We start from the raw sequence: 23,835 nt of genomic DNA on the forward strand, positions 1-23,835 counted from the left end.
CATGGCGACTGAACTGCAAAATTCTTCAACCCGTACTTCCTCTTCAGAACCCTCTGAAGGTCCCTACGATGAAGTACTGAAATCGATCTTCGATCAACAAGGCCCTCTGGGTCTAATGGAGACACTAATGGACTTCGATCGTCGGAAATTGAATCTTTTTGAGGACGATTCTGTAGAAAAGAAGATTTCAGCCATTGTTTCTTCTTTAGAAGAGAAGGATGCAGAGGACAGTGGAAAAGTGCAAGGTAATTTCTTGTATCTCTCTTTCCTATATAATGAATAAGTGACAGTTAAAATCGTAACCTGCACGTAAGCATTAATGGCTTGCCTTGTAATTCCCGTTTTTAGTAATTCATAAGCTTGGATATAGTGGCACAGGGATTGACTTTCTGCAACTTAGTTCACTTTTTTTCTCTGCTTTCAATTGTGCATGTTGATTAGGAAATTTATTTGCTAGCTTTTGCATAATTTTTTGTATTTTTTTTTTTCTGTTTTGTTTGCAGAATCCTCTGAAGGTCCCTACGACGAAGTACTGAAATCGATCTTCGATCAACAAGGCCATCTGGGTCTAATGGATACAGTATTGGACTTCGTTCGTCGGAAATTGAATCTATTCAAGGACGATTCGGTAGAGAAGAGGAATTCAGCCATTGTTTCTTCTTTGAAAGAGAAGGATGCAGAGGAGAGTGGAAAAGTGCGAGGTAATTTCTTGTATCTCTCTTTCCTATATAATGAATAAGTGGCAGTTAAAACCCTAACCTGCACGTCAGCTTTAATGGCATGCCTTGTAATTCCCGTTCTGAGTAATTCTTAAGCTTGGATATAGTGGCATAGGGATTGACTTCTGCAACTTAGATCACTTTTTTCTCTGCTTTTCATTGTGCATGTTGTTTAGGAAGTTTATTTGCTAGCTTTTGCATAATTTTCTGTATTTTTTTTTTTGTTTTATTTTTGTATAATTTTGGAAATAATGACTGTACTGTTAAAGGAGGGAACTTAGTTGCATTTATTACGTAGATGAAGGATTTCACCTCAGTGAAAGAACTGAATTACAGCTTTTATCTATATTTTTCTGCTCTGTTTTGCAAGTGTAGGTATATAAGTGTACTATCTCTGTGTCTATGTGTGGTACGGGTAAATTCTCTTTGTTGAGTATCTATTTAAATGCTATTTCTGTGGTATAAGAATACAGGTGATTATGGATCTAGGTATAAGATTACAGTTGATTATGGATCTAGTTATTCAATAGAGCTACTTGGAAAAAACAGTATTGTACATGTTGTAGTTAGATAGCATAAGACTGCTGTCTCTACCCTATTGTTTTCACTCTCAAGATGTAAATTAATTGCCTTTCCCTGCCCAGCAAACATACTAAGCAGTAAGCGCTCTTTTTTTTTTTTTTTTTGTGTATGTGTGTGTGTGGGGGGGGGGACTGTATACATTTTCCTAGCAGTCTTTGTTGAATATCCAGGGCATGCTCAGCAAAGGAGAATTATGATGAGGATTATAGGATAACTAAGGGGAATCATGATGGGGATTCTAGGATAACTCTTTGTTTATTACTCATTGGGTTCAAATACACATGGAAAGTTCTACAAGGATTACAGGACAATGGAATTTTGAACTCTACTGGATTGCCAAGAGTAAACTGACAGAAGATTGATGGTTCACAATCCATTCAGTGCCTGGAAACGATTTCTTGGTTGAAATCAAATGTTACATGAACTAGGGTAAGTTAGACAATCAACGTTCCTCTCAAATGCAAAACTGGTAAACCACTATGATTTTTTTTTGTGTTAAATCTCTGAAGGCTCAACGAGGCCTGAAAAATATCATGTTATTGTCAAACTGACGAGTAAAGTCCCTATGAGTGTGAGTGGATAGGTGTAGCAAGCAAGAGTGTTGAGATAAAGGAATAACAACTTTATTGTGCTCTACCCTGGAATAAATACACCAATCTGTAGGCAATGTTGATCCACATGATAGACTTCCTGTCTGATGCTAGTTTTTATGATTGATTTGATATGCCTTAAACTAAACTGTTTACCAAGGTTAAAAATTGGATTGGAATTGCCGAGTTGAATTGGAATCAGCCGACCCGGATTCCAATAATGCCCTATTCTCAAAACCCTTTTGGAATCAGCTGTGAATGCACATAGATTTTCGTTTTGGCCATTTTTACTTCTCCTTTTAGTCAGTGAAATAGCAGAAAATTAATTAAACTTACGTCTTGTAGTTAGTTTTACAATACTTTTGAAAAAAAAAACTCCAGAAGAATCAAAGATATTTGGAAATCTTTGCTTTATCTTCCCGATTTCTTATTCTAGAGATTCAGCCGACTCCGGCTGATTCTGATTGATTCCTATCCTATTCGAATCGGAATTGATGGAAGCCGACCTCGTGCTTGATTCTGGTTTTAAAACCTTGGTTCTAGGTTGAAAGAAGCCATTAGCTTAGAATTGCATCAAACTTAGTTTAGATTTTTTTTTTTTTTCCCCTTTTTCTAAATTTTCTGGAGTTATCTATTTCTTGCAACTATTATAGTTCAAGTAAAATCCAATCTTTAAAGTCACTTGAAATTAGAATTTCTGCTGTGGTTTATCCTAAGAGAGCTATTGTACTAATATTAGACACAAATAGGGTTGGAAAGTTGACAACAGCCCAGCCTTTTTCTGACCAGTGTACCATTGACTCATTCTCTTACCAGTAGGGAGTGTTGTCACTTTAGAAATAGTTCTGTTCTGTTTTACACTATAATAGACATTGTACTAAACTTAGATACAAATAGAGTTAGAATGTCAACAACAGCTCAACCTTTTTCAGATAAATGGACCATTGATTCATTCACCTACCAGCAGGTGGGTATTATCGTTACAATGTTTGGACCGTTCCAGAACCCTAGTTTGTGAGGATTTTACCTCATCGCGGTGAGAGGAAGGATGACCTCTTCAGCTATAAATATGTCTCCCCAACCCCATGTTATGAACCACATTTGGAGAGTGCAAGTGAGTTCTGAAACTGTTTGAGTACAGTTGCTATTTCGGTTTGGATCTCTAATCCTCTGAACTGTTTACGATCTCCACCCATGATTTCGAGTTATTTTTTGCTTCTTTCGTACATTGTTCTTCATTCTATATTAACTTCAGATTGTTTTGTTTGATATTTCATTAAGAGCAGGTGTCTACTACCTCTGCCTCAACTAGGCAGTGGCAATGTGCACTAATCCGGATTAATGTTTGGTTTTAATTATTACATTTTTATTGTATTTTGTTGCCTTCCCTTTTAGTTCATATCATGCCCTATACTAATTGATTTTTTTTCTTCATCTACAGTTTATGCATTTATTTTTCATTTTGAACTTTGGAATAGTATCCCATATGTTCATGTTTTTTCATGTCTTTGTTCTGCATGCTTTTTTTTTAATTGTTATTGGAATGTATTTGAGTTTATTTCTCCATTTTTGCATACCTTGAATTAATGTTATGTTTTTTAGGATTAATTAGCATCATTTTTGCATTTTTTAAAATTATTTCTTGCATTAGTGACATTTTTGTAAATAGGGCATTCTTTCAGAAACGAATTTTGTAATAGTTTTTAGAGTTTTCAAAATTTCAATATTTCTTGTGCATTTATTTGCTTTTTCGTAGAGTATGCATGTAGGAAGGGTATTTTGGTAATACAAGCATGGAACCTTAGCACGATTTTCAAAATTTGTTTGAGTAATTTTTGTAGGCTTTGGCTAGGTGTTCTCCAACTGATTTCAAGTTTTTATCGTTTTAGAATATTTTTTAAATTTTTAGGGTTTATGCATTTAAAGGGGGTATTTTTGTCATTTTTTCTTGAAAGCCCCCCCCCTCTCCAAAAGGAAGTAATCCATAGGGTTGGTATGTCCAGCCCGGTTTTCCCATGGGAAGATCTCCGGAGTTGATCGCCCAATTGGACCTGAGAGTGTTCTCTAATTTATTATAAATTTTTAGGGTTTATGCATTCAAAGGGGTATTTTAGACATTTTATTTATTTTGCAAACTTCAATTTTTATTTTCATGATTGTTTACTGTTTCTGATATTCTGATGACAGTGTATGATACTCCTCTCATTTAGATTTGTTTTCTTATTTCTTTGTTGAGTATTATTTTTGATCTAATAGCATTAGTGTAATATTACATGTTTGTATCTTACGGTTTGTTTATTTTCTGTTTTCTGACAAACAGTAACTCGATGTGACCTAGAAACCACCAGGCAAGAGCCAAACGAAGGATTTACAGCCTTCCACTTAAGATTCATAAAAAAGGTAGAACAGATGTGGGACTGTCCTGAAAAGGAACAAGTTAGATTGCTGATAAAGAATCTCCAACCAGGATATTTTCGATATCTTTCTGCCCAGCCATTGACTACCTTTGAGGATCTTATAGAGGCAGGCCATCATTTGGAGGATGAGTTCACTCGACAACTACGCAATCTGGAAGCCACCAAGCAAGAGTCGGATGAAGGATTTACAGCCTTTCTATTAAGATTCTTTAATGAGGTCAAACAGTTGTGGTATGTTCCTCCTGAAAAGGAGCTAGTCGGATTGCTGATAAAGAATCTTGTATCGAAATATGCTCGATATCTTTTTGGTCAGTCATTGACTACCTTTGAGGATCTTGTAGAGGCGGGCCAGCATATTGAGGATGGGTTCACTGGATGCAAACTGGAAACCACCAGGCAAGAGCCATACGAAGGATTTACAGCCTTCCACTTAAGATTCATAAAAAAGGTACAACAAATGTGGTACCCTCCTCCTGAAAAGGGGCAAGTCAGATTGCTGAAAAAGAATCTCCAACCGGAATATGCTCAATATCTTTTGTTCCAGCCATTGACTACCGTTGAGGATCTTATAGAGACGGGTAGACAAATTGAGGTTGCTATTGACTGATTCACTCCAACACTATCCATTGTAGAAACCGAAACTATTATCTTCGCTAAGCAATGGAGAATCGAAAGAAGAAGAGGAATAGGAAGCAGAGATTGAAAATCTAACTGAACAATATGACTTCAAACTGTATTTTGACTCAGAAGACCAGGAGTGCAACTGATGCAGTTTCACTTGCATGCGGCTGGACTGACATGATCTGATTTGGAAATTCAAACCAAGACAAACCGATCTTAAGATACGTAGGAGTTTCTAGTTTTTTGTGTGGAGTTACTTTCAGTTTCAGTTTGAGTTTGAGTTTGACTTTTTAGTTTTACAAGTTATAAATATGCATGTAACCCAATCCAACACGATTAGCAGTTTGAATTAAATGGAATTTTGAAATTGCTCTCGTTAGTGTCGTGTGCATGGCCTGGTTTCTGGTTTCTTCTCGACTTATCCGACCTCTTCTTCTCTCAGGTTTAAACTTTCTTCTTTTTTCTCCCGCTTCTTCCTGGTCCATTCTTCTATCTTTTTCTGTTATGGTTAGCGATTGGTCTGATTTCAGAGGTTCTTTACAGTTCTTATTGCTGTTTCGAGCAAATCCTTGTGTGGTGTTAAGAGAACAGTGGATTGGAATCCTAGTTCTAAAGTTCCATTACGATTGGGTTCGGACTTGGGTTGTTCTCTCAGCCGAAAGTCCTGTATTTATTGCTGACTTTGATTCTATGGAGAGGTTGAAGAAGAGGGCTGTTCCTTTTTTTGCTAATAAGGTCAATACTGATTATTATAATAAAGCTCATCTTTCTGAGTTCTTTCATTTTTCTTACTTTGCCTTCAAAGGATCCATGTAGTCGACCCCATTTAGTTGGAGTAAAGCTGAGTTGTTGTTGTTTATGAGTTCTTTACAATTCAACTCCACTTCAGTTGGGGAAAGGCCGAGTTGTTGTTGTTGAATCTGAGTTCTTTGCAATTCATCCCCACTTCTAAAAGAGCTATTCCTCTAGGAACAAAATGATTAAAATTGTGTCTCATATTTTTGTTCTTGTGAACAATGAGCAGACCCAAACAAGGGCAATGGTTTGGATTTGGAGAAGTATTCCTGGACACAAACCTTAGGTCACAGTCACAGTCACCGTCTAATTCCTCCAGGAACCAAATTAAGATCTTTTGCTTGTGAGATAATGAAGAACCACCTAGAGATTGGGACTTACGCACCAACACTCCCATAATTGTTTAAGTTTGTGGCATGTTTCTTTTATTATAGTTGTGTTAATCAGGCTAATTATTTTCTGTTATATTTAAATTATGAATTTTTTTTTCACCAAATTTCTATATTTTTCTCCTTCTGTCATGAAGATTCAAATAATAAAAGGGGGACCTATACCAATCTGTGAAGATTGACTGAGTGTTTTTGTAGTATAGGTATAAGGGACTACTGAAGGAGTCTAAAGTGCGGTGCACAGTGCACCACACCACACTTGTGTAACTCGCTTTTCTGAATAGAACTATTTTCAAACAAAAAAAAAAAAAGTCTAAGTTTTCCTTCACCCACCATGGAAAACTGTCTCCATTGAAGTAAGCTCTAAAAAACTCATATAAACTACTAAAAATACAGGAATCTGAAGCCTAGTAAAGTCTAGAAAACTCGAAAGTATATAAACCATTGAAAAGACAGGAATCTACAGGCTACTAGGCTTCTAAGAAATCACATCAGGACAGGTCTTAATTGTTTGAGCTAATAGAGAATGTTGCATGGCCACTGCAGCATGACAAAGAGGGATCTCAACTACTAACTTATATGAACTGACTAACGAAAGCAGCCATGTTCTGCCCTGTACTATGGAGGAAGTGCTTCGCCAAAATCTGTGCTGCTGTCCAGTGGTAGCATTTATAAGATTCAAGGAGCTTAATACAATTCATGGACTCAAATTGAAGAAGACATCATTTGATGCATACTTAACCTACAGCCCTCCTAGTTTCAAAGGAGAGGACTGTCAGACTCTCCTTTGAGTTTTCCAAAACTCATTTTATACAAGCAAATTTCAGTCAATGTATTATACCTAATTAATATGTTGTTAAAGTAGTTGCATGGGTGTTTACATTAGTTAGTCTAGTTAGGCACTAAAACAAGCATATTGTTTTAGATATTTTGCATGATTTATGTGTTACCTAACTTAACAGTGTCATGCATATCTCAAAATTTGGCATATCCATGTGTTTCCGTGCGCATCGACGGTCCTTCCGTTGAAAAAGAACGAAAGATACTCGTAATGGTAGTCTAATATTAATATTAATTATGTCCTTATTAAAGAAAATAAATAATAACTTCCCTAACGAAGAAAGATAATTCTATGAGAAGGTGAACATGATGAAACCTTATTAAGGGTTTGTTGCCTTTATCATTACTAATCTGAAGTGTTCATGAGATTAAATCATTTTATTGTTTAGTTATTCTCTGGCATATAGTGGTAATGAATTATGAAGTTATAGAACCAAGTTTGTAACTTGATAATATAATTCATTTAGTAATTAAGATTATTGTAATCTTATTGATAGAAGGGTTTGTGGTTATGAGAATATTACCCCAATATCACCACCTAATTATTATTACCTTGCAATTATATTTGTCAAAGACAGTTATTGAAACATCTACTTCAAGGGCCTTATACCTCATGCTCAGTATAGTTGTTAACTATAGTGAGGATGTAGGAGGTCCTACACTCTCTCACAACCGCTTATTAGTTCATATTGTAGTCCCGCAGACATCGATCATAAGAGGAAAGACAAGGCCCATAATTAAATCTTTATTTGCACACAAACATAGTACCAAATCATGCACCTTAAATAATGATATTCAAATCTTCAACTGAGATCAGCTTGGTTAAAAAAAAAATTTATCTACCAGTAGATCTACTAGTAATTAGCAATCGATTATACAAAGAAATCAATTCAGAGCTATTTGGACTCGAACGATCCAAGCAGATCCAAAAGTTGCATATAGATAAGGGAGATACATCCCAAAAAGACCCACATACAGGTCCGATCCAAACAGATCCAAAAGTTGCTTATAGATAAGAAAGATACACTCCAAAAAGACCCACAAACTAGAAACCTCCTTGTGCCTGCTATTTTCAGTCCTGAGGTCTGAAACCATAAGTAATGCAGCATAAAATCAGAGAACATAATTACCAACCAAAGTGCCAACAAAAAATGAGCTAAGATACCACTAATAGGTACTGAAGCCAGCTAAGATACAGGAAGAAATTGAAATAGCAAAACATAGTTAAGTGTATCAGCTGCTCTAATGGGCACCACCAAAATTTAGCCACCATCCCAATGTACACCAGATGTGACACTATTCCATATCTCAGATCGAAAAAAGAACTGAAAATATCTACAAGTTCCTCTATTCGAGATGGTCAGGATACAGAAGAAAAGTGTTTTAAGGCTAAAAATATAATAAAAAAAGGGCTGTTTGCTGGTGATCACAGACTTGAGGGTTGCTAGAGAAATCCACCTATTAGTACCACATGGCATGCGTAGAGATTTTAATAACCAAGATACACCACATTTCTCCTCGCATGAAGAACATAGGTCTGCTTATTTGGAATAATTGTTAAATTGACCCCTTCGCCGCTGGTGTTGCTGGGATCCACCAATATGTCGTGCATTCATCTGTTGAGACAATGTCTTCATCCTCTGTTCTTTCATGTTTGCAAACAAAGAGTCCAAAGTCTGAGGCCTCTGCTTAGGCACTACCTTGGCCTGCAACTGCTGCTGTTGTTGTTGCTGCACATTAATAATCATTTATTAATATCAATCTTAAGCTTCCCATCCCATCATCAACATCAAAACAGGGGGGGGGGGGGGGAGGGGAAGAAAGATAACAGGATAGAGGTCTACATGATGATTAAGTAAAGCATTTCAAAATTTACAATTCTATTTTCACTTTTTATTGGGTTTCTACCATATCATAGATAGAATTTTTGCTTTCATAACAAATAATCCTATTATGAAGTATGTTTCTGAAACTCCTAGCATCTGCATGTATACACATTATTTAAAGACTCAAATGCTTCTCCAGAACTACCCAAAATGCATGCCTATTATATACATTTTAAAGAAAAAAAGTGGCAATTTGTTCACTGTTCAGTACCATAGATCAAACAGCTAAAAGCTAAGAAGGCATTAACCCGTAACTCGGTATTTAATGCCAGATTAGTGCAGACATACCTTCCTCCCAGCAAAACCTCCTTCAGCAACCCTCCTCTGAGCTGGGGCTGCTCCAATCCTGCAACAAAAAGTAGCCCACTTGAAAAAAGGGTCAAAAGAAAAATATTTAAATATTTTGTTGCATAAGTTAGGACACAACTGCTGCTATTATAAATCCCAATTGCATCAGGGAATGGAGAGGGCTTACCTCGGGCACCCTAATGCTTTTAATACTAACAAAAAGTCTAGACAAACCAGTTTTTAGAAGTGATGTCAATGATGGAAATTTGGAGATTCGCTTCCCCCAATGGAATTCCCACAATGGCATAAAGGAGCTCCCATTTACTATAAATATGATCTGTAGTCATAGATGTCACAGAATATGCCATCTCACTCCGGCGAAGAAACATGGAAATATCCAACTTCAAGAAACTTCAGACACATAAGCTCCGTGGCCCACAAGCACCAACAACCAAGCCATACTTTCACGACAGTCCAAGAAAAGTAGATTTCTCTTCTAAGCAATCCCCACATTCAGATTTACACCGTGAATTATCATAAAGGAAATCCAAGAAAATATAAAGCTTCAGCAAGACATAATAGCTGGAAAAAAGGTCTTCCATCAACCGAGCAAAGTACCTTGGGTTCATTTCTATCAAATAGTTGCTGCTCACTAACACGTCACGATGAAAGACGAGGGAATTAATATTCTACAGGTCATATTCTCCTGCCAGGAATTCAAGCTTTTCTCAAAATTATTACCCATATGGCTATTCCAAGTGTCAAAATGCTTCCTTTCCATGGGACTACAAGGAATTCAAGCTTTTCTCCAAATTATTACCCATATGGCTATTCCAATTGCCAAAATGCTGCCTTTCCATGGGGACTGCCAAACTCAAAAAATCCCAGGTTCAAATCACACCATTAAAAAAAAGCATCCAACATTTCATTTATGATATACTAACTCCCAGTTGTTGCTTAGTGTGCTAAACCTCAAAAACCCCAATAGACTAAGATCAGTCCAAGGGGATTAAGAAAAAATTGTGCCACCTTCCTGCATCAACAAGATTCCTGCACAATCAGACTAACAAATGCACGACACAATGTTGGACGAGAATCCTGAGCAAAATCTCTCCCAGATGCATAGGAAGAGTCAGGAATCTATCAATACAAGACATGTGGAAGCTAGAATGGCTGCACTGAGGAAGACGATTGAAAAAATTTAACTGCCCCAAGAAGAATGGCGGATTTGGAGGTGCATCAAACCTGACTATTTAAATAAGAAAAAGGCAGTTTTCTCCTATGGCCGTTCTACACAAACATCATACGATCCATAGATCCATGAGAATAACCCTTCAAAGAACAAATGTTCAAAATATGAACCAATATAGTTCCTCATCAGGTCAACCATGAAGAACTGAAACAAGATCACCACCGAGTTGAACACTGGCAGAACAAAAAGTGGATTGATCTTCTTAGGTTGCACACAGCAGCCTAGAATTTATGAATTTTGCAACATTAGTGTCTACTACAATTTACTCAAGCCTCCAAACCAGTTTTGTGATGCATCACTTTTCCGTGTTTTAGAGTATCTCTGACCAACATAATAATAATCCATCACTTAAGAATCCAGCCCAAGCAGCATTCTCCAATCATTTGGAGAGTAAAAGTTAACCAGTACTACATGCAACATGCACTTTTCAACCTAATGATTCACCATTCGCAAGATCAGAACAAGGGAAGAGATGCAAGTATTCAGACACCACAAGAACTGGAATGGGCAAATACTTGAAACTACATTTCTTGTGATAATATGCCCACTCAAAGTCTATTCCCAATCCAACAATACATCAGAGGACCATGTAATGACTCAACGGCTCCATTAGAACAAGCCATTTTTATGACCCGATGAAAATGGCAGATATCTGATCAATGATAAGAAGGGACCACAATTTACCTGCAAATAGGTGTGAAATATATTCCTCAACATTAATATATCAAATGTATATTTTCCTCGATACCAAAATATTTAAAATTTCTAACACAGTAACAAATTGAGGACTCTGGGAGTACCTTGGTTTATTCCAGTTAACCATCCTATTACGGCCAAGAGCTCTGGGACGAATAGGAGCAGCTGCAGCCTTCTTGGCAGCCTCAGCTGCCATAGGGAACTGATTACCTTGGAAATTTGACCTTCTCTGAGCAAGAACCCCCTGCAAGCAGAATATGTATCACACAACAACAACAAACAGTTACCTAGATTAGTAAATGTTACCCATAAAAATAAGGTACAAAATTAAATTAGAAGTAAGGAGATTTGAAACCAAATGTCCATACAAATGCAGTACCTGTCTAATGGAGGATCTGGAATCCATAAAACGGCGCATCTTTGATGCATTCCCTTGGTTAGATCCAGCATTCAAGAATTTTTGGTTTTTATTCTGCAGAGCATATTACCCTTTAGTAAGATAATAAGAAAATAAAATTATCTGTAGTAATATAAAATATCAGACGGTGATTCTCAAGGGAAAAACCACTCACAGAAACCCTCTGCTGCTGTTTAACTCTGGGGTTTGTTTGCTTGGACATCTTAATTATATCATCTACATTAGTCACAGACACAAAAGGTCATTGAACCACATAATTATGATCAGAACTCAAAAAAAGCTCATACAGCAGCCAACATACCTAAGGCCATGTCCATTTTCTTCTCTGTGAGAGCAATTGCCTCACTGGTCAATGGTTTTGTAGCCATCTAAAAAAATTGGCAAAGGTAAGTCACAAATTTACTATATAAAAGTATATGTATAACAATCCGCACAGAGACAATACAGATGACTATCTGTCGAGGTAATGGAACAAGATAAATATGTACAATTCAGGAAGAAAAAGCAAAGAAATACTATAGCCGACGGACGAGTTGTTCCAACTCTAACAACCAACAAGTTGTATAGCCGTAGAAATTAAAAGGAAACAAAACGCTTTAATATAAATTAAGCTACCCAGCCGTAAACGTACTCAACCAAGAGAAATAAAGGACCAAGAGATTTTTTTTCCACAAAAATAAATAAATAAGAACGTCAAAATACAGCACGCAGAGCAGCTAGCAAAACCCTCTCGGGCCTTCAGAAAGGGTTGCACAATTCAGGAACAGAATCAACATAAAAAGATTTAAGAAACCCACAAAGATTCAACGACTCAAATCTTCTAATCAACCAATTTGGGCATTAAAATACAAAGTTGCAAACTTTAATATAGAGCTCACAGTGAAACCCTAATAGGACATTCACGAGAGTTAACAGAATCCCCCACCCCAACTCCAAGACACAAAAAAAAAATGAAATATAAACCTAGGGTTTTCTCAACAAAACAGAGACCATAAAAAGGGGAAAGTTCAAAAGCATCTAAAAGAAGAATGATCCAGTAAAGATTGAATAAATTAAAAGCAATAAGAAGAACACTTACATCTCTGCGAAAATAATTTGACAATCTCAAAGAACCAGAAAATTTTCTCTGAAATAAGTGCTGAGCTAGGGTTTGAGAAGCGAAAACAAAGGAAGAGATAAGGTGCGACGAAGAATCAACGAACTCAGCGTTCGAGGTCGCTACCCTCGCTACTTATAGTAACGCGTTTAGCGTTAGGGATATCTAATGCGCGTGAAAGCTAGGCCGATTGTCGCAAGGTTTTAGAACCGGAACAGAACCGAAGCCTTTTAGGTTTGGTCTTCGGCCTAAAACTGAAACAGACCGGTTGGTTTTAATCGGTTTTTCCCCTCCCCGGTTATTGAAAATTCCCGTAACTGTACTTTTTATTTCTTTTATTTTTTTGTTTGTTAATAGATAAAATATGGAAAAAAAACATTGCCTTGTCGTGTTACACTGCATCCATATGCAAAATGATCGTTCCACCCCTTTTGTTGGATGCCCCTGTGCATGGAGGGGCTACACGATCGAGTCACAAACACTTTCTCATAAAATATTATTGCCACAAGGGTTTATCATTTTTTTTAAAACATTACGATACACCTATTCTATCACATAGACAACTTATATGTTCATAATAATTGTTGGTTAGATAGGTCATGTGTAAAATTTTAAAATCTAATTCAATCAAATACCGTTGTTTATTAACATGCATCCGGCATATGTCCATGCATATGTACTCTAGCCACTAGTGTGCACTTTCCCAGCTTTGAGCATGAACAAAAGTTTAGATAAGAAAAACTCGAAACATGGATGGTTCAGATCTATATTGTGGTTTTCTGAAACACCACAAACAATTGTAACACCAATAACTTTCTTTATTAATAAGGAGATGTGGATGAAGGAAAAGTACATCCATCTAAAGTCATTGTTAATCATATTGGCCGAAGATGATGATACCTACATTGTTCCTGATGCGCCCATCCCAAGACACCCACATCCATCAGTGAAGGAAAATCATGGGTGAGGAAAATTGTCTCCTATTAGTATTCTCTCAAAGTTTTGGTTTTTCATTAGAGGTTTCCTTGACTACAGATCTACTTTTGCCACATGGCATGTTCATGGGGCTTTATACTTTTTGACATGTAGACTTGAAGGTCTCATGCTCACATGTCTAGTTTAGCCTATACAAGGTTGACCATGTGACAAAACAAAGTACTGGAAAATCTCAAAGTACGAATAAATGTGTAGACTGCCAAGGATTGCATGAGCATACTACTGGGAACGAATGCACAACCATGAAGAAAAAACCAAACAATTACTAAACCAAAAAATCACTCGACACAACTCTTCACCTAGAATGTGATCTCAGCAAATAATTACTAAACCAAAAAAACAAAATGTGATATCCCTTACTTGTCCAAAGGAAGAATGCAAGATATTTTTTTCTATGTTCTTCCTTATGAAGACAATATATAGAAAACCCTAAAAACCTAATCTTCAAAGAATTATGATTTTCTTCTTGTACATATAATGGAACCAATACCTGACCGAACATATACAAATCCAATAATAATTATGTGAATTACTACGACATACAAGACAAAAACCTAATATATACGTTGATGGTATATGATCAAATTTACTTTCTCATCCAAAAATTTGAAGATTGATGGCCAAAGACGATTGAGATAAATAATTTTGAAACTACATCATGTGTGGGGAATGTAAAATTGGACTCTTTAGAGTCCTAAAGGAGGGAATGAAGGCAAGCTTCAAAATAATGAAGCTGAAATTTTTCTCTAGTTTTTATTGAGAGAGAGAGAGAGAGAGAGGGGTAAAATTGCTCTCTCACTCTGTAAATGATGTCCTAATCAAAGCAATTGCCACTCTGAAACCTAGCTTTACCCTATCCAATATTGCGTTGCCTCCATGGAAGGTGGAATCCCGCCCAGGGCAATGTTTGCGCGTACACTCTCATTGCCCAAAGCATGTGTGCAGCCCAGACAGATCTCCTTTCCATTTCTTTAATAGGCAGTTGTATCTTGGTTTTATATTCGTTCATTATTTTTTATTTTATTCTCTTGATTAATTTGGAAAAAAATGAGTGATGTAAAATTTATTTATTTTTGGGTACGAAAATGAGTGATGTAATTGATAACAATAAAAATGGTCCATAAACTAGTAATGATTTGAATAAACTATAAAATGTTTAAGATCTATTGTATTTTTTTTTGGTAAACAGATCTACTGTATTAGATTATACTATATAATGCATTTATACCCCATATTGATAAGCATCAATTCGATTCTAGATCAGGTTGTCAATTTCAAGGGTAAATTACACGTTATCCCCTGGTTTTCAAATGAAACTCAGATCACCCTCTGGTTTTTGAAAAAATTCAAATCACCCCCTCTATAGTAATGGTGTTAGTCTGCTGTTAGTTATTAGTATGAAATAACTATTTTACCCTTGTACTAAAACATTAGAATTAAATTTATAACACTACCCTTATTTCATCTTCAACATTGGTCAAGGGTTAAATTTATTTAACTAGCTGACATCATCACTTAATAACATAAAACTAACGGTAGAAACTAATTTGTCATATTGGGGTCTAAACCAGGGGTGATCAGAGTTTCGTTTGAAAATCAGGGGATGACGTGTAATTTATCCTTTTTATTTTGTTTTTGTTATTATTATTATTTTTTTTTGAGGTCATATTAGTTAGTTCATCGTGCTAAATCGATGGTGATCCGGTCAATACTTATACACCAATACGATACAAAATTTAGAATCATGATATAGAGTATAGACACTAGCAAAAACTTCATTGGCCAACTGCCCAACACCAATACAATCGAAATTTAAAACCATGATGTAGAGTTGCAAAAGCTTCATTGGCCACCTCGATTTTGCTCTTCCAATTTTGATTGTCACTTTTCAAAAGTTTCATGTTTCCAATTGTATTTTTAGAAAAAAAATAAAAATCATTTGAACAGTCAGCCCAGATAAGCTTATTACGAAGGATCATTCTAATAATTTTGCCTTTTTTTTTTGACACGTGGTCAATTCTTTTTGATTAAAACTTCAGGTGTATATACTAAAGGGAGATGCTGGCCTTCTTAGGTAGCGCTATAATTTGCCGCATGGTAAAAGTATAAGGGAAAATGTTAATACATGGGCTGCTTATATGATCAAATTTATCAATTCATCCAAGGGTTATTCACCTTGTCATGGCAAAGGTATGCCGTTTGCGGCCCATGAAAGTGATGGAACCCATCTACAAGGGGACTTGGCACTTGTCCAGCACCCTGCCCAGGCTGCACACCAAACTTGGTGAGGCGTGAAAAGATCGTCTCACCCCTGCTCGAACAAGCAAAGAAGTAGTTTTTTCTTACCAACACTCCCACTTGTCTATCTCTCTCCTCCTCAAAACAAGGGGTGAGGGGCATAGATGTCTTTTCATTTAAAAAGGATAGATAGACTCATGTGAGTCCTAACATAGGCCATACGAATTTTTTTCCACTCCTGTCCGCTGCCCGGACAGAGTTCTAATTCTCATTATAAAAAAAAGGGTAAAGTACATGTACCCCCTAGAATGCACCCAATATTCCTCGTACCCCTCTAAGCGGCTCAATATTCCACGTACCACTCCTCAATATTCCACGTACCACCCCTGCTTTACACCCCAAATGCCATTTAAGTCCACACCAGGTATTAAATGCTATAAAATGACCAAACTACCCTTTTTTCTATCTTCTCTAAAATTTGAAAAGACCTAATTGCCCTGATCTATTTGCTAAAATTTGAAAAAACTAAAATACCCTCATCTTCCCCAAATCATTATTTTCTTTTACATACCTCCAACCATTAACACCATCATCATCCCACCGTGAAGCCCCACCTCCAGCACCACCGCCACCCACCACCATTAATACCACCAACCACCGTAAGACCCAAGTTACATTGAAGTTCACAATGGGAACATTTGCATGTCCCATGGTCTCTGCACTGGCATAAACCCAATTTGGCGCGATTTCAGGTGTGACAGACATTGGATATGTTATGGTTGATGGGTTAACTGATACGTTCACAGCAGAGCTGTTCACATGGAGGTACTTCCTGTCATTCTCCCAAATTCTGCCAAGGGTGTCATTCTGTGGTGTGAGCAAAGGACCACCCATGATCAATCGGAAAACAGTCTCAAGGGCAAGATCAGAGACTCTTTATACATCTATCCTCCAATTACCAGTGAGCACTCAGCACGCCCTACTTCCGCCCCCTTGAACAAACTATGAGAATTTAACAAACTGAAAATTGAAAGAAACCACCAAGAAACAAATAGTGAGAGGCCAAGCCTACTCTTAAAAGTACAAGGAAGACATGTATCAGATACTGAAAATCCAAAACTAATCTATCTACATTCTACACAAAAGATCGAATAGAATCGGAAAAGAAACGGGTATTAAAAAATGAAACAAATTAGCAAAAAGAGGAATAAAGAGAATTGCAACTTTAATCAGATTCGCAATAAAATTTTAAAACCACAAATAAATCAGCTAAGAAACGAATTTAGGTTCCAAGAATCTTTTAAAAACAAAACAGAATTCGAAACAGGAAAAAAAAAAACATGTAAACCAGAAACAGAAAGCATACTGCAGATGTTAAAGTGATCGTTAATAGAAGATGTATCTATTGAGAATGAAAAAGAGGGGATCAAACACGCACCTGCACAGAGGAATCAGAGAGCAAAGGTCGGCCGGCAGCCCTAAGCAAGAAACTCAAAATAACCCCATAGATCATCGATGAATGAATGATCCAAAAAATTCGAATTACCTATCTGATATACGAAAACCCTTTTAATTGTGGAAGAGAAAGAGAAACACACAACGACAGAAGGTGATGTCTGGGCCTTGGGATTCCGTAGAAAGCACGAGACCTTCAATTTCCCCTATTTATAGTCGGCGAAGCAGGATTTGGGGACGAGTTTAGCGAGTTTGGTTCTTAACCCGATTGCAGAAATAAGGAGAAAACTTAGCTCTTCGATGAAGACTGCCGCTAAAGCGGATCTATAAGAGACGTTGCCGGAGCCGTGGAATCCGACGACGGATTAGGCGAAGAAACCGCTCTCAAGAGGAGGCGGTGGTGGGTAGCGAGCATGAGCAGTTTCTGGAGTTTGGCGGCGATTGTTGATTTGAGAGCAGATTCTTCGGACGATTTTAATTTTGGTGGCTGACGGTGGTGGCCGGTGGTGGTAGGTCTGTAAAAGAAGATGATGGTTTGGGGAAGATGAAGGCATTTTGGTCTTTATATTGAGTCACTTAAGGGGTACGAGGAATATTGGGTGCATTATAGGGGGGACCGTGTACTTTACCCTACAAGAAAAAGGCCAAAAAGCCTAAAACCCTGAGGCTGAAGTTGAACCCTAAAACCCCCTCACCTGTCTTCCAAACGAGGCAAAATGTCTTCTTTCACTCGCCTTCTCTACCGGAGTTTCTGTACTTCACCTGCCACCACTAGCCCATCTTCAACTTCTCTCAACACCCTCCTTCAAGGCGTCGTCAAGGAACGGAGCTTCAAAAAACTCGTCGAGAAGTTCAAAAAATCCTCCGAAACCTACCGATTCCGCTGCAGGCCCCGCGTCTACGAGATCACTGTTCGTCGACTCGCCGATGCGAAAAAGTTCCAGTATATCGAAGAGATCCTCGAAGAACAGAAGAAGTACAGTGACATTTCTAAAGAAGGCTTCGCTGTTCGTATCATCTCTCTGTATGGGAAATCGGGTATGTTTGATCATGCCTCCAAGACGTTCGACCAATTGCCTGAACTAAAATGCCCACGAACAGTGATGGCTTTCAATGCCCTTCTCACTGCTTCCATCGATTGCAAGAACTTCGATGAGGCCGATCGGATTTTTCGTGAGCTCCAGCCGAGCTTATCTATTAGCCCAAATAATTTCACTTACAATATCATGATCCGTGCTTTCTGTGAGATGGGTCGGTTCGATTCTGCACTTAGAATGCTAGATGAGATGGAGAAGAATGGGGTGGAGCCGAATATGATTACTTTTAATACGCTTTTGAAAGCGTTATATGAAGGTGATAGGTTCTCTGACGGGGAAAAGATCTGGGCGAAAATGGAGAACACCACTTGCGTTCCGGATAATAAAAGTTTTAATGCGAAGTTGGAGGGACTGATTCGCGGGGGAAAGACGTTGGAGGCGGTTGAGCTAGTTAAGGAATTAAGGTCCAGGGGATTGAAACCTGATATGTATAGTTTTAATTCTTTGATTAAAGGGTTTTGCAACGAGGGGGATTTAGAGGAAGCTATGAGAATTTATGATGATTTAGCCAATAATGACTGCACCCCAAATCGAACGACTATTCAGACGATCGTACCTTTCCTTTGCAAGAAGGGGGACTTCGATCTGGCTTTTAGCCTTTGCAAGGATAGTCTCAGCCGTCATTGCTTGCTGGATGCAGGGGTCTTGCAAGCTGTAGTGGATGGATTGGTGAAGGAGTCAAAGCTTGATGAAGCGAAAGAGCTTGTGAATCTTGGGAGGGAAAAAAGATACAGCCGCTCTTTCTTGAAACTACCTACTGGTGCAGAAGATGCTGCAGAAGATGCAAAATGATAACTTCTCATTGGTTTATGTCTGATTTTGTAAGCTTAAATTCGTCCTTATGTGTTATGAATATCTTTTATGCTTGATGATATGACTTGGTTTGTGCATCTAATTCTAGTAATGATAGACAAAAAATATAACAGTTTGATGACCTATCTGATCATAAGCATTCCATCTATGGTAACAACCAAAGAGAAACCATAATCTTTTTGCTTGTAACAGTGACTAAATGTGGCATTGATGGCAATGCTGCAACTTGCATAGGTCTCTTACCCGAGGGTGCGATCAACTCCACTGTCATTGTAAATTTTGATTACTAGACCCATCAACTATTTTGTGTTTGATGGCTTCTCTGCTATCATTCCAACATTTTTAGCTCTCTTCTGCAAACATAAACCTACTCAAACATGCAACCATCAACCATGTAAGCAACTGTCTGATATTAATATACATATGTAAAGCCATGTAAGCAATCATATAAGAATCTGCAGAAACAAATCTTTTATCTCAACTTTGCACATATTTGGCAAAAAGGTACATCATCAGATATCACTTATACCTAGACAACTTTCCAGCTTTCGGGGATTATATATCAATCCTTCACAAAAATTTGTTCAGTAGTTTTTGCAATTTCATCTTTACGAATAAGACCATTCAACATCAAATGGAACCAATGTTTGTAGTTGTAAGCAAAGTAAGCATCATTGGGGGTGGCAGTTTGCTGTTGCTACTTGTTACTGGGAACTATCAAAGTGAGATGGCAGCAGGCCAGGTCTGCTTGCATTCTGGGTAATTTTATACGAGCTATTGAGATAACTCTTACTTGACTTGCATCCACTGCTGGTTTGCAAAATGGGATCCAATTACAAACATGAAACAGTGAAAACTTGATTTGTAACGATTTGGACAACGAATATTGCATTGTGATTTGATTGACAATTGAGCGGCATATAAACTGTATGAGCTACTGTTGTTTGCTTGATGCAGGGCTGTTGCAGGTTCCTTTTTTTTCGGATAGATAGTTCCAAGCAGAGTTGAACTTGGGACCTCTTAATTGTGAGGTGTTGATTCTAGCCAACTGAGCTACGCCCTTGAGGTATTGCAAGTTCCTCTAATTTGATGCAAAAGGCAAATGAATCTTTTGTTCGTGGTTCATAAATGTAGTTGTACATTCATTCTTACCAGTTGTCTCATCTTATGAGAGAGAGAAAGAGAGGGAGTTTTGACACACTACTTCACACTATAATTTTTCCAAAAAAACAAGATAATGTACATCAAGTAAACTATATAGTTTATTTTAAGTACGAATGTACTACTAACTACTATAATAGTGAGGGTGAAGGGCTTTGACATGTCTTACCAAAAAAAAAAACCAAAGGGCTTTGACATGGACAATGCATATAAGCCATGTTTTTTTTTTTTTTTGTGGGGGGGGGGGGGGGTGTGAAGCGAGCTTATATAATATCATTATTACTATTAAGGTGGTGGGGGGGGGGGGGTTGGGGGAGGAGATAACAGCCAGGAAGCTCGAACTTGAAACTCTTGGTAAGCATGGGTATGAAGCGCACCACAGCTCACCAACTGTGCTAGGCAGTTGTTTAGCATGTAAGCCATGTTGGTATCAGCTATATTTGTCACATGTGCAATTTGGGGTGTGCTGGGGTAATACCGTAATAGTTTGTGGGAGGAACAAAAGAACAACAAAATCATGTTTGGTAGCGCCAGTTTGTTTTTTTTTGTGTCTTAGCAGAATGAAACGAGTTGGGTGCTGAGAATGGTAATGGCGGAACAGAAAAAAACAAGGTACTCAACAAAGAAAAATGTGTTTCAGTCATCAATGCGAGTCACTCAAAAGGTGGTTGGGAGGGTATTTCCATCAAATTGAGGGTTGAAATAGTATAAAAAATCATGTTTTTTTTTTGCCAAAAATACTCCTGAAGAACGGAAACAATTTGAAGTGTTAATCACTAAAAGAGAAATGTGATCAAACGTGCCATTGGTATATGGAGATATTGTTTTGTCATTTTCTAGTCATGCCTTAGTTTTACAATTTGCAGACAACCATGTAACAATATAGTGTGTTGAAAATTGTTTAAAAATTAAATACTGTTTATAAATCATGGTAGAGTAATATACGGTAGGTCATATGGTTGAGATGGACCATATGAATTGGATTAGTCGGATTTGATCCCAGACTCTTGAAACCGTTACTGCATTTGTGGCCAACTCTTTCCTTTTATTTGATCCATATTATTTGGTCAGAGATCTGTACTTGGTCGCATGGTTTCTATACAAACGTCTAGGTCAATAGCTGAGTACGTTCGGGTATCTACCCAGGGGTAAAGGTATCTTTTCACGGTACCCAGTGAGAGGGCGTAGAAAATACCACCAAGTAAGATATTTTTTTTTCCATATTGTTTTGATCCCCTTCCTCCCTCGAGAAAAAAAATAAAAAAGGGAGGGGAAGCTTAAAGCAGTAGTAATGGAGAGTTGAACTTATATTCGTATATGAGTCTTTGATATAATTATCAAATATATATGAGCCCGTAAATCCATCTAAATCTATCAACTGTTGGATTAGAATAATCAAAATAATCACAATCCTCCATCAAATAATCGTAGCACATCATTACATTTAACTCATATCAACGGTTGGTCTCAAGTTCGAGTCTCTTGGCTGGTATCTTATCTCCTCCCCGGTTCGATCCCCCCTTCTATCAACTATATATGTAAAGCTCCCAATAACCTAAAAAAAAAAAAAACTCTTAACAACCGTTGGGGTCAGATTAAATACTTCACATTTATTGTCCACCTGCTTCATATCGTATTTCTTCCATTTAAAAAAAAAAAAAAAAAAAAATTTACAAACCACATATGTCCTTTCCATCCAATGGCTGCAATTGCCTCATCATCACTAGGTAGACCGTACAGTAAATCCATCCTATACGACCGATGCAAAGAACAGTATAGAGAACATAGGATTCCTGAACGACGGTTTTTAGGTGTCACCCTTAATTTTCTGCACCCATTATCCATTGCTACTCCAGCATAACTGAAATACCGCAAATAACTCCAACTGATTTAAAAAAATAATAATAATAATAAAAAAAACCCTCATGTGGGTCCCATTAGTTAGTTATGAGTCCTGATCTTTTATACATAAGGCACGTGTCCCATTTATGCATTTTGATGAGCGAAATCCAAACTATGATATTTATTAAGCTTCATAAGAAAACCGTGATTTTGACAATGGGACCCAATGGATGTTGTTGCAACTTGTCGACCACCGGATTAGAATAAAAATATTACGGGCAAGGGTGTCAAAATGGAACTGCAACTGGTCGTTTACAGTCAAAACAAGCCAATTTGATTATGATTTCAAGATTGTAAAATGCATGCAACCTCAAACCAAATTGAATGGCGTCGAACCAAAATAAAAGTGGTTTACTACTTTAGTTATGATTTACAATAAATGTGAATCGAATGCAATACGGGTTGGTTTTGGTTTCTATGTTGACCATCTTGAACTGAATTGGAACCAAAGCGAATGGATCGAACCAAACTGATTGGCACCCTTAACTATTGCATAACCGCACATTGGAACCACCCAATCAATAGATTTTCTCTTTTTTATAAGGTAAGCTTTCAAAAACATTTCAGCTGTCCAAAAGGAATCTTTACATATTAGATGATGGACGGTTTTGATCACGCATAAGTTCTCATCTTGGATACGATCACTCCAACGCGTGGGTCCCAAGCATTATAACTGTTTTTCCGTTTTATTTGTGGTACAGCTTCCTGGTACTTCCCGGGAGAAACCGTTAACAGGAGACATGCCCTTGAAAATTTAGCGCGAAAGATGCACATATTAACACGTGGATTTGGCAGTTAATTAGCCGCCACATGAGAGCCGAATGTACATAAAAGCGACCGCTGGAAAGACGGCTTTCCTTTTCTTTCCATTTCCCCATTATTTTTTTAACCGTTTTGTAACTCCTTGTGCTCGTTAAGACTTAAAGGTTCCAAAATTTATTAGGATAAAATGACAAAATTACCCTCACACTAATTTATTACTGGGGTATCTGTCCTCTTTAAAACTTTTAAACTTCCAATTATTGCTTTATTAATACACTAAATCATAGTTGTCATGAGAGTGTCCTCATTGCAAGTGATATGAGTTATTTCTCCATATGGAGCCACGTGGATCATTATAGGGATTAGATCCCTCCGTTGCATGGGTCCCACCGTTCCCATATAATGATCCTCAATATTGGTGAGACCCACCTGTGATGCGATTAAAGATAGGTGAGACAGTATGGGTTACCGTGGAACTGAGATGTACCCACCCAATCATTTATTTCTCCTATAGTCAGTTTTTTTTGGATGAATCTCTTATAATTAGCAAGGGCAAGTTGGTAAAGAGGATGGAGAAAACCCTAAATTTAACCAGTGAGTGCCACGTATTACTTAATAAATCGCTCTACTTAACCGTTCACCCTTACCTGTACTCTCACTCTGTCTCTGTCTCTCTCCTCCTGTGTTCTCTCTCACACAGAGATTGGCGAAATCTCCTCACCAGGTAATTTCTTTCTCTCTCTCTCTCTCTCTCTCTGTTTATGGTTGGTTGGATTTACTTTTGTCTGCTTGTCTACATGAATGTAGAGAATCCCTCGCTCC

At 37.5% G+C, this 23,835-nt stretch overlaps 2 protein-coding genes and 1 long non-coding RNA gene across 5 annotated transcripts; 2 read left to right on the plus strand and 1 right to left on the minus strand.

The window, feature by feature from the left end:
• The first annotated feature begins 614 nt into the window (after positions 1-614).
• Positions 615-12,673, plus strand: LOC122650024. Its single transcript, XR_006331363.1, has 3 exons — positions 615-694; positions 5,635-5,643; positions 12,663-12,673. It is a non-coding gene; the product is annotated as an uncharacterized LOC122650024 (long non-coding RNA).
• Positions 8,106-12,587, minus strand: LOC122650023. 3 transcript variants are annotated; one of them, XM_043843319.1, is made up of 7 exons: positions 12,572-12,587; positions 11,795-11,861; positions 11,648-11,709; positions 11,455-11,547; positions 11,180-11,319; positions 9,128-9,185; positions 8,106-8,683 (listed from the first exon to the last, which is right to left on the minus strand). In XM_043843319.1, exons 2-7 carry the CDS (start codon positions 11,859-11,861, stop codon positions 8,495-8,497), a joined length of 609 nt encoding a protein of 202 aa, XP_043699254.1. In that variant the 5' UTR covers positions 12,572-12,587; the 3' UTR covers positions 8,106-8,494. The 3 variants fall into 3 exon arrangements, with proteins under 3 accessions (XP_043699254.1, XP_043699256.1, XP_043699255.1); XM_043843321.1 differs by lacking the exon at positions 12,572-12,587 and having other exon boundaries at positions 8,106-8,685; positions 9,133-9,185; positions 11,795-11,956; XM_043843320.1 differs by lacking the exon at positions 12,572-12,587 and having other exon boundaries at positions 8,106-8,680; positions 11,795-11,954.
• Positions 12,674-17,962: 5,289 nt separating the features above from the next.
• Positions 17,963-19,499, plus strand: LOC122650020 (pentatricopeptide repeat-containing protein At1g55890, mitochondrial-like). Its single transcript, XM_043843315.1, has 2 exons — positions 17,963-19,196; positions 19,381-19,499. Exon 1 carries the CDS (start codon positions 17,995-17,997, stop codon positions 19,165-19,167), a length of 1,173 nt encoding a protein of 390 aa, XP_043699250.1. The 5' UTR covers positions 17,963-17,994; the 3' UTR covers positions 19,168-19,196; positions 19,381-19,499.
• The last annotated feature ends 4,336 nt before the right edge of the window (positions 19,500-23,835 follow it).

This window comes from Telopea speciosissima, chromosome 2, assembly GCF_018873765.1.
Source record: "Telopea speciosissima isolate NSW1024214 ecotype Mountain lineage chromosome 2, Tspe_v1, whole genome shotgun sequence".
In the NCBI taxonomy this organism is placed as follows: domain Eukaryota; kingdom Viridiplantae; phylum Streptophyta; class Magnoliopsida; order Proteales; family Proteaceae; genus Telopea; species Telopea speciosissima.

What these genes read in the sequence shown, in the direction of transcription:
- LOC122650023 (XM_043843319.1), bottom strand. Translation starts at nt 11,861, where the DNA reads ATGGCTACAAAACCATTGACCAGTGAGGCAATTGCTCTCACAGAGAAG. An exon ending in CCAGATCCTCCATTAGACAG is followed by an intron (nt 11,320 to 11,454) that starts GTACTGCATTTG and finishes TTCTGCTTGCAG; the next exon opens with GGGGTTCTTGCTCAGAGAAG. An exon ending in GAGGTTTTGCTGGGAGGAAG is followed by an intron (nt 8,684 to 9,127) that starts GTATGTCTGCAC and finishes ATTAATGTGCAG; the next exon opens with CAACAACAACAGCAGCAGTT.
- LOC122650020 (XM_043843315.1), top strand. Translation starts at nt 17,995, where the DNA reads ATGTCTTCTTTCACTCGCCTTCTCTACCGGAGTTTCTGTACTTCACCT.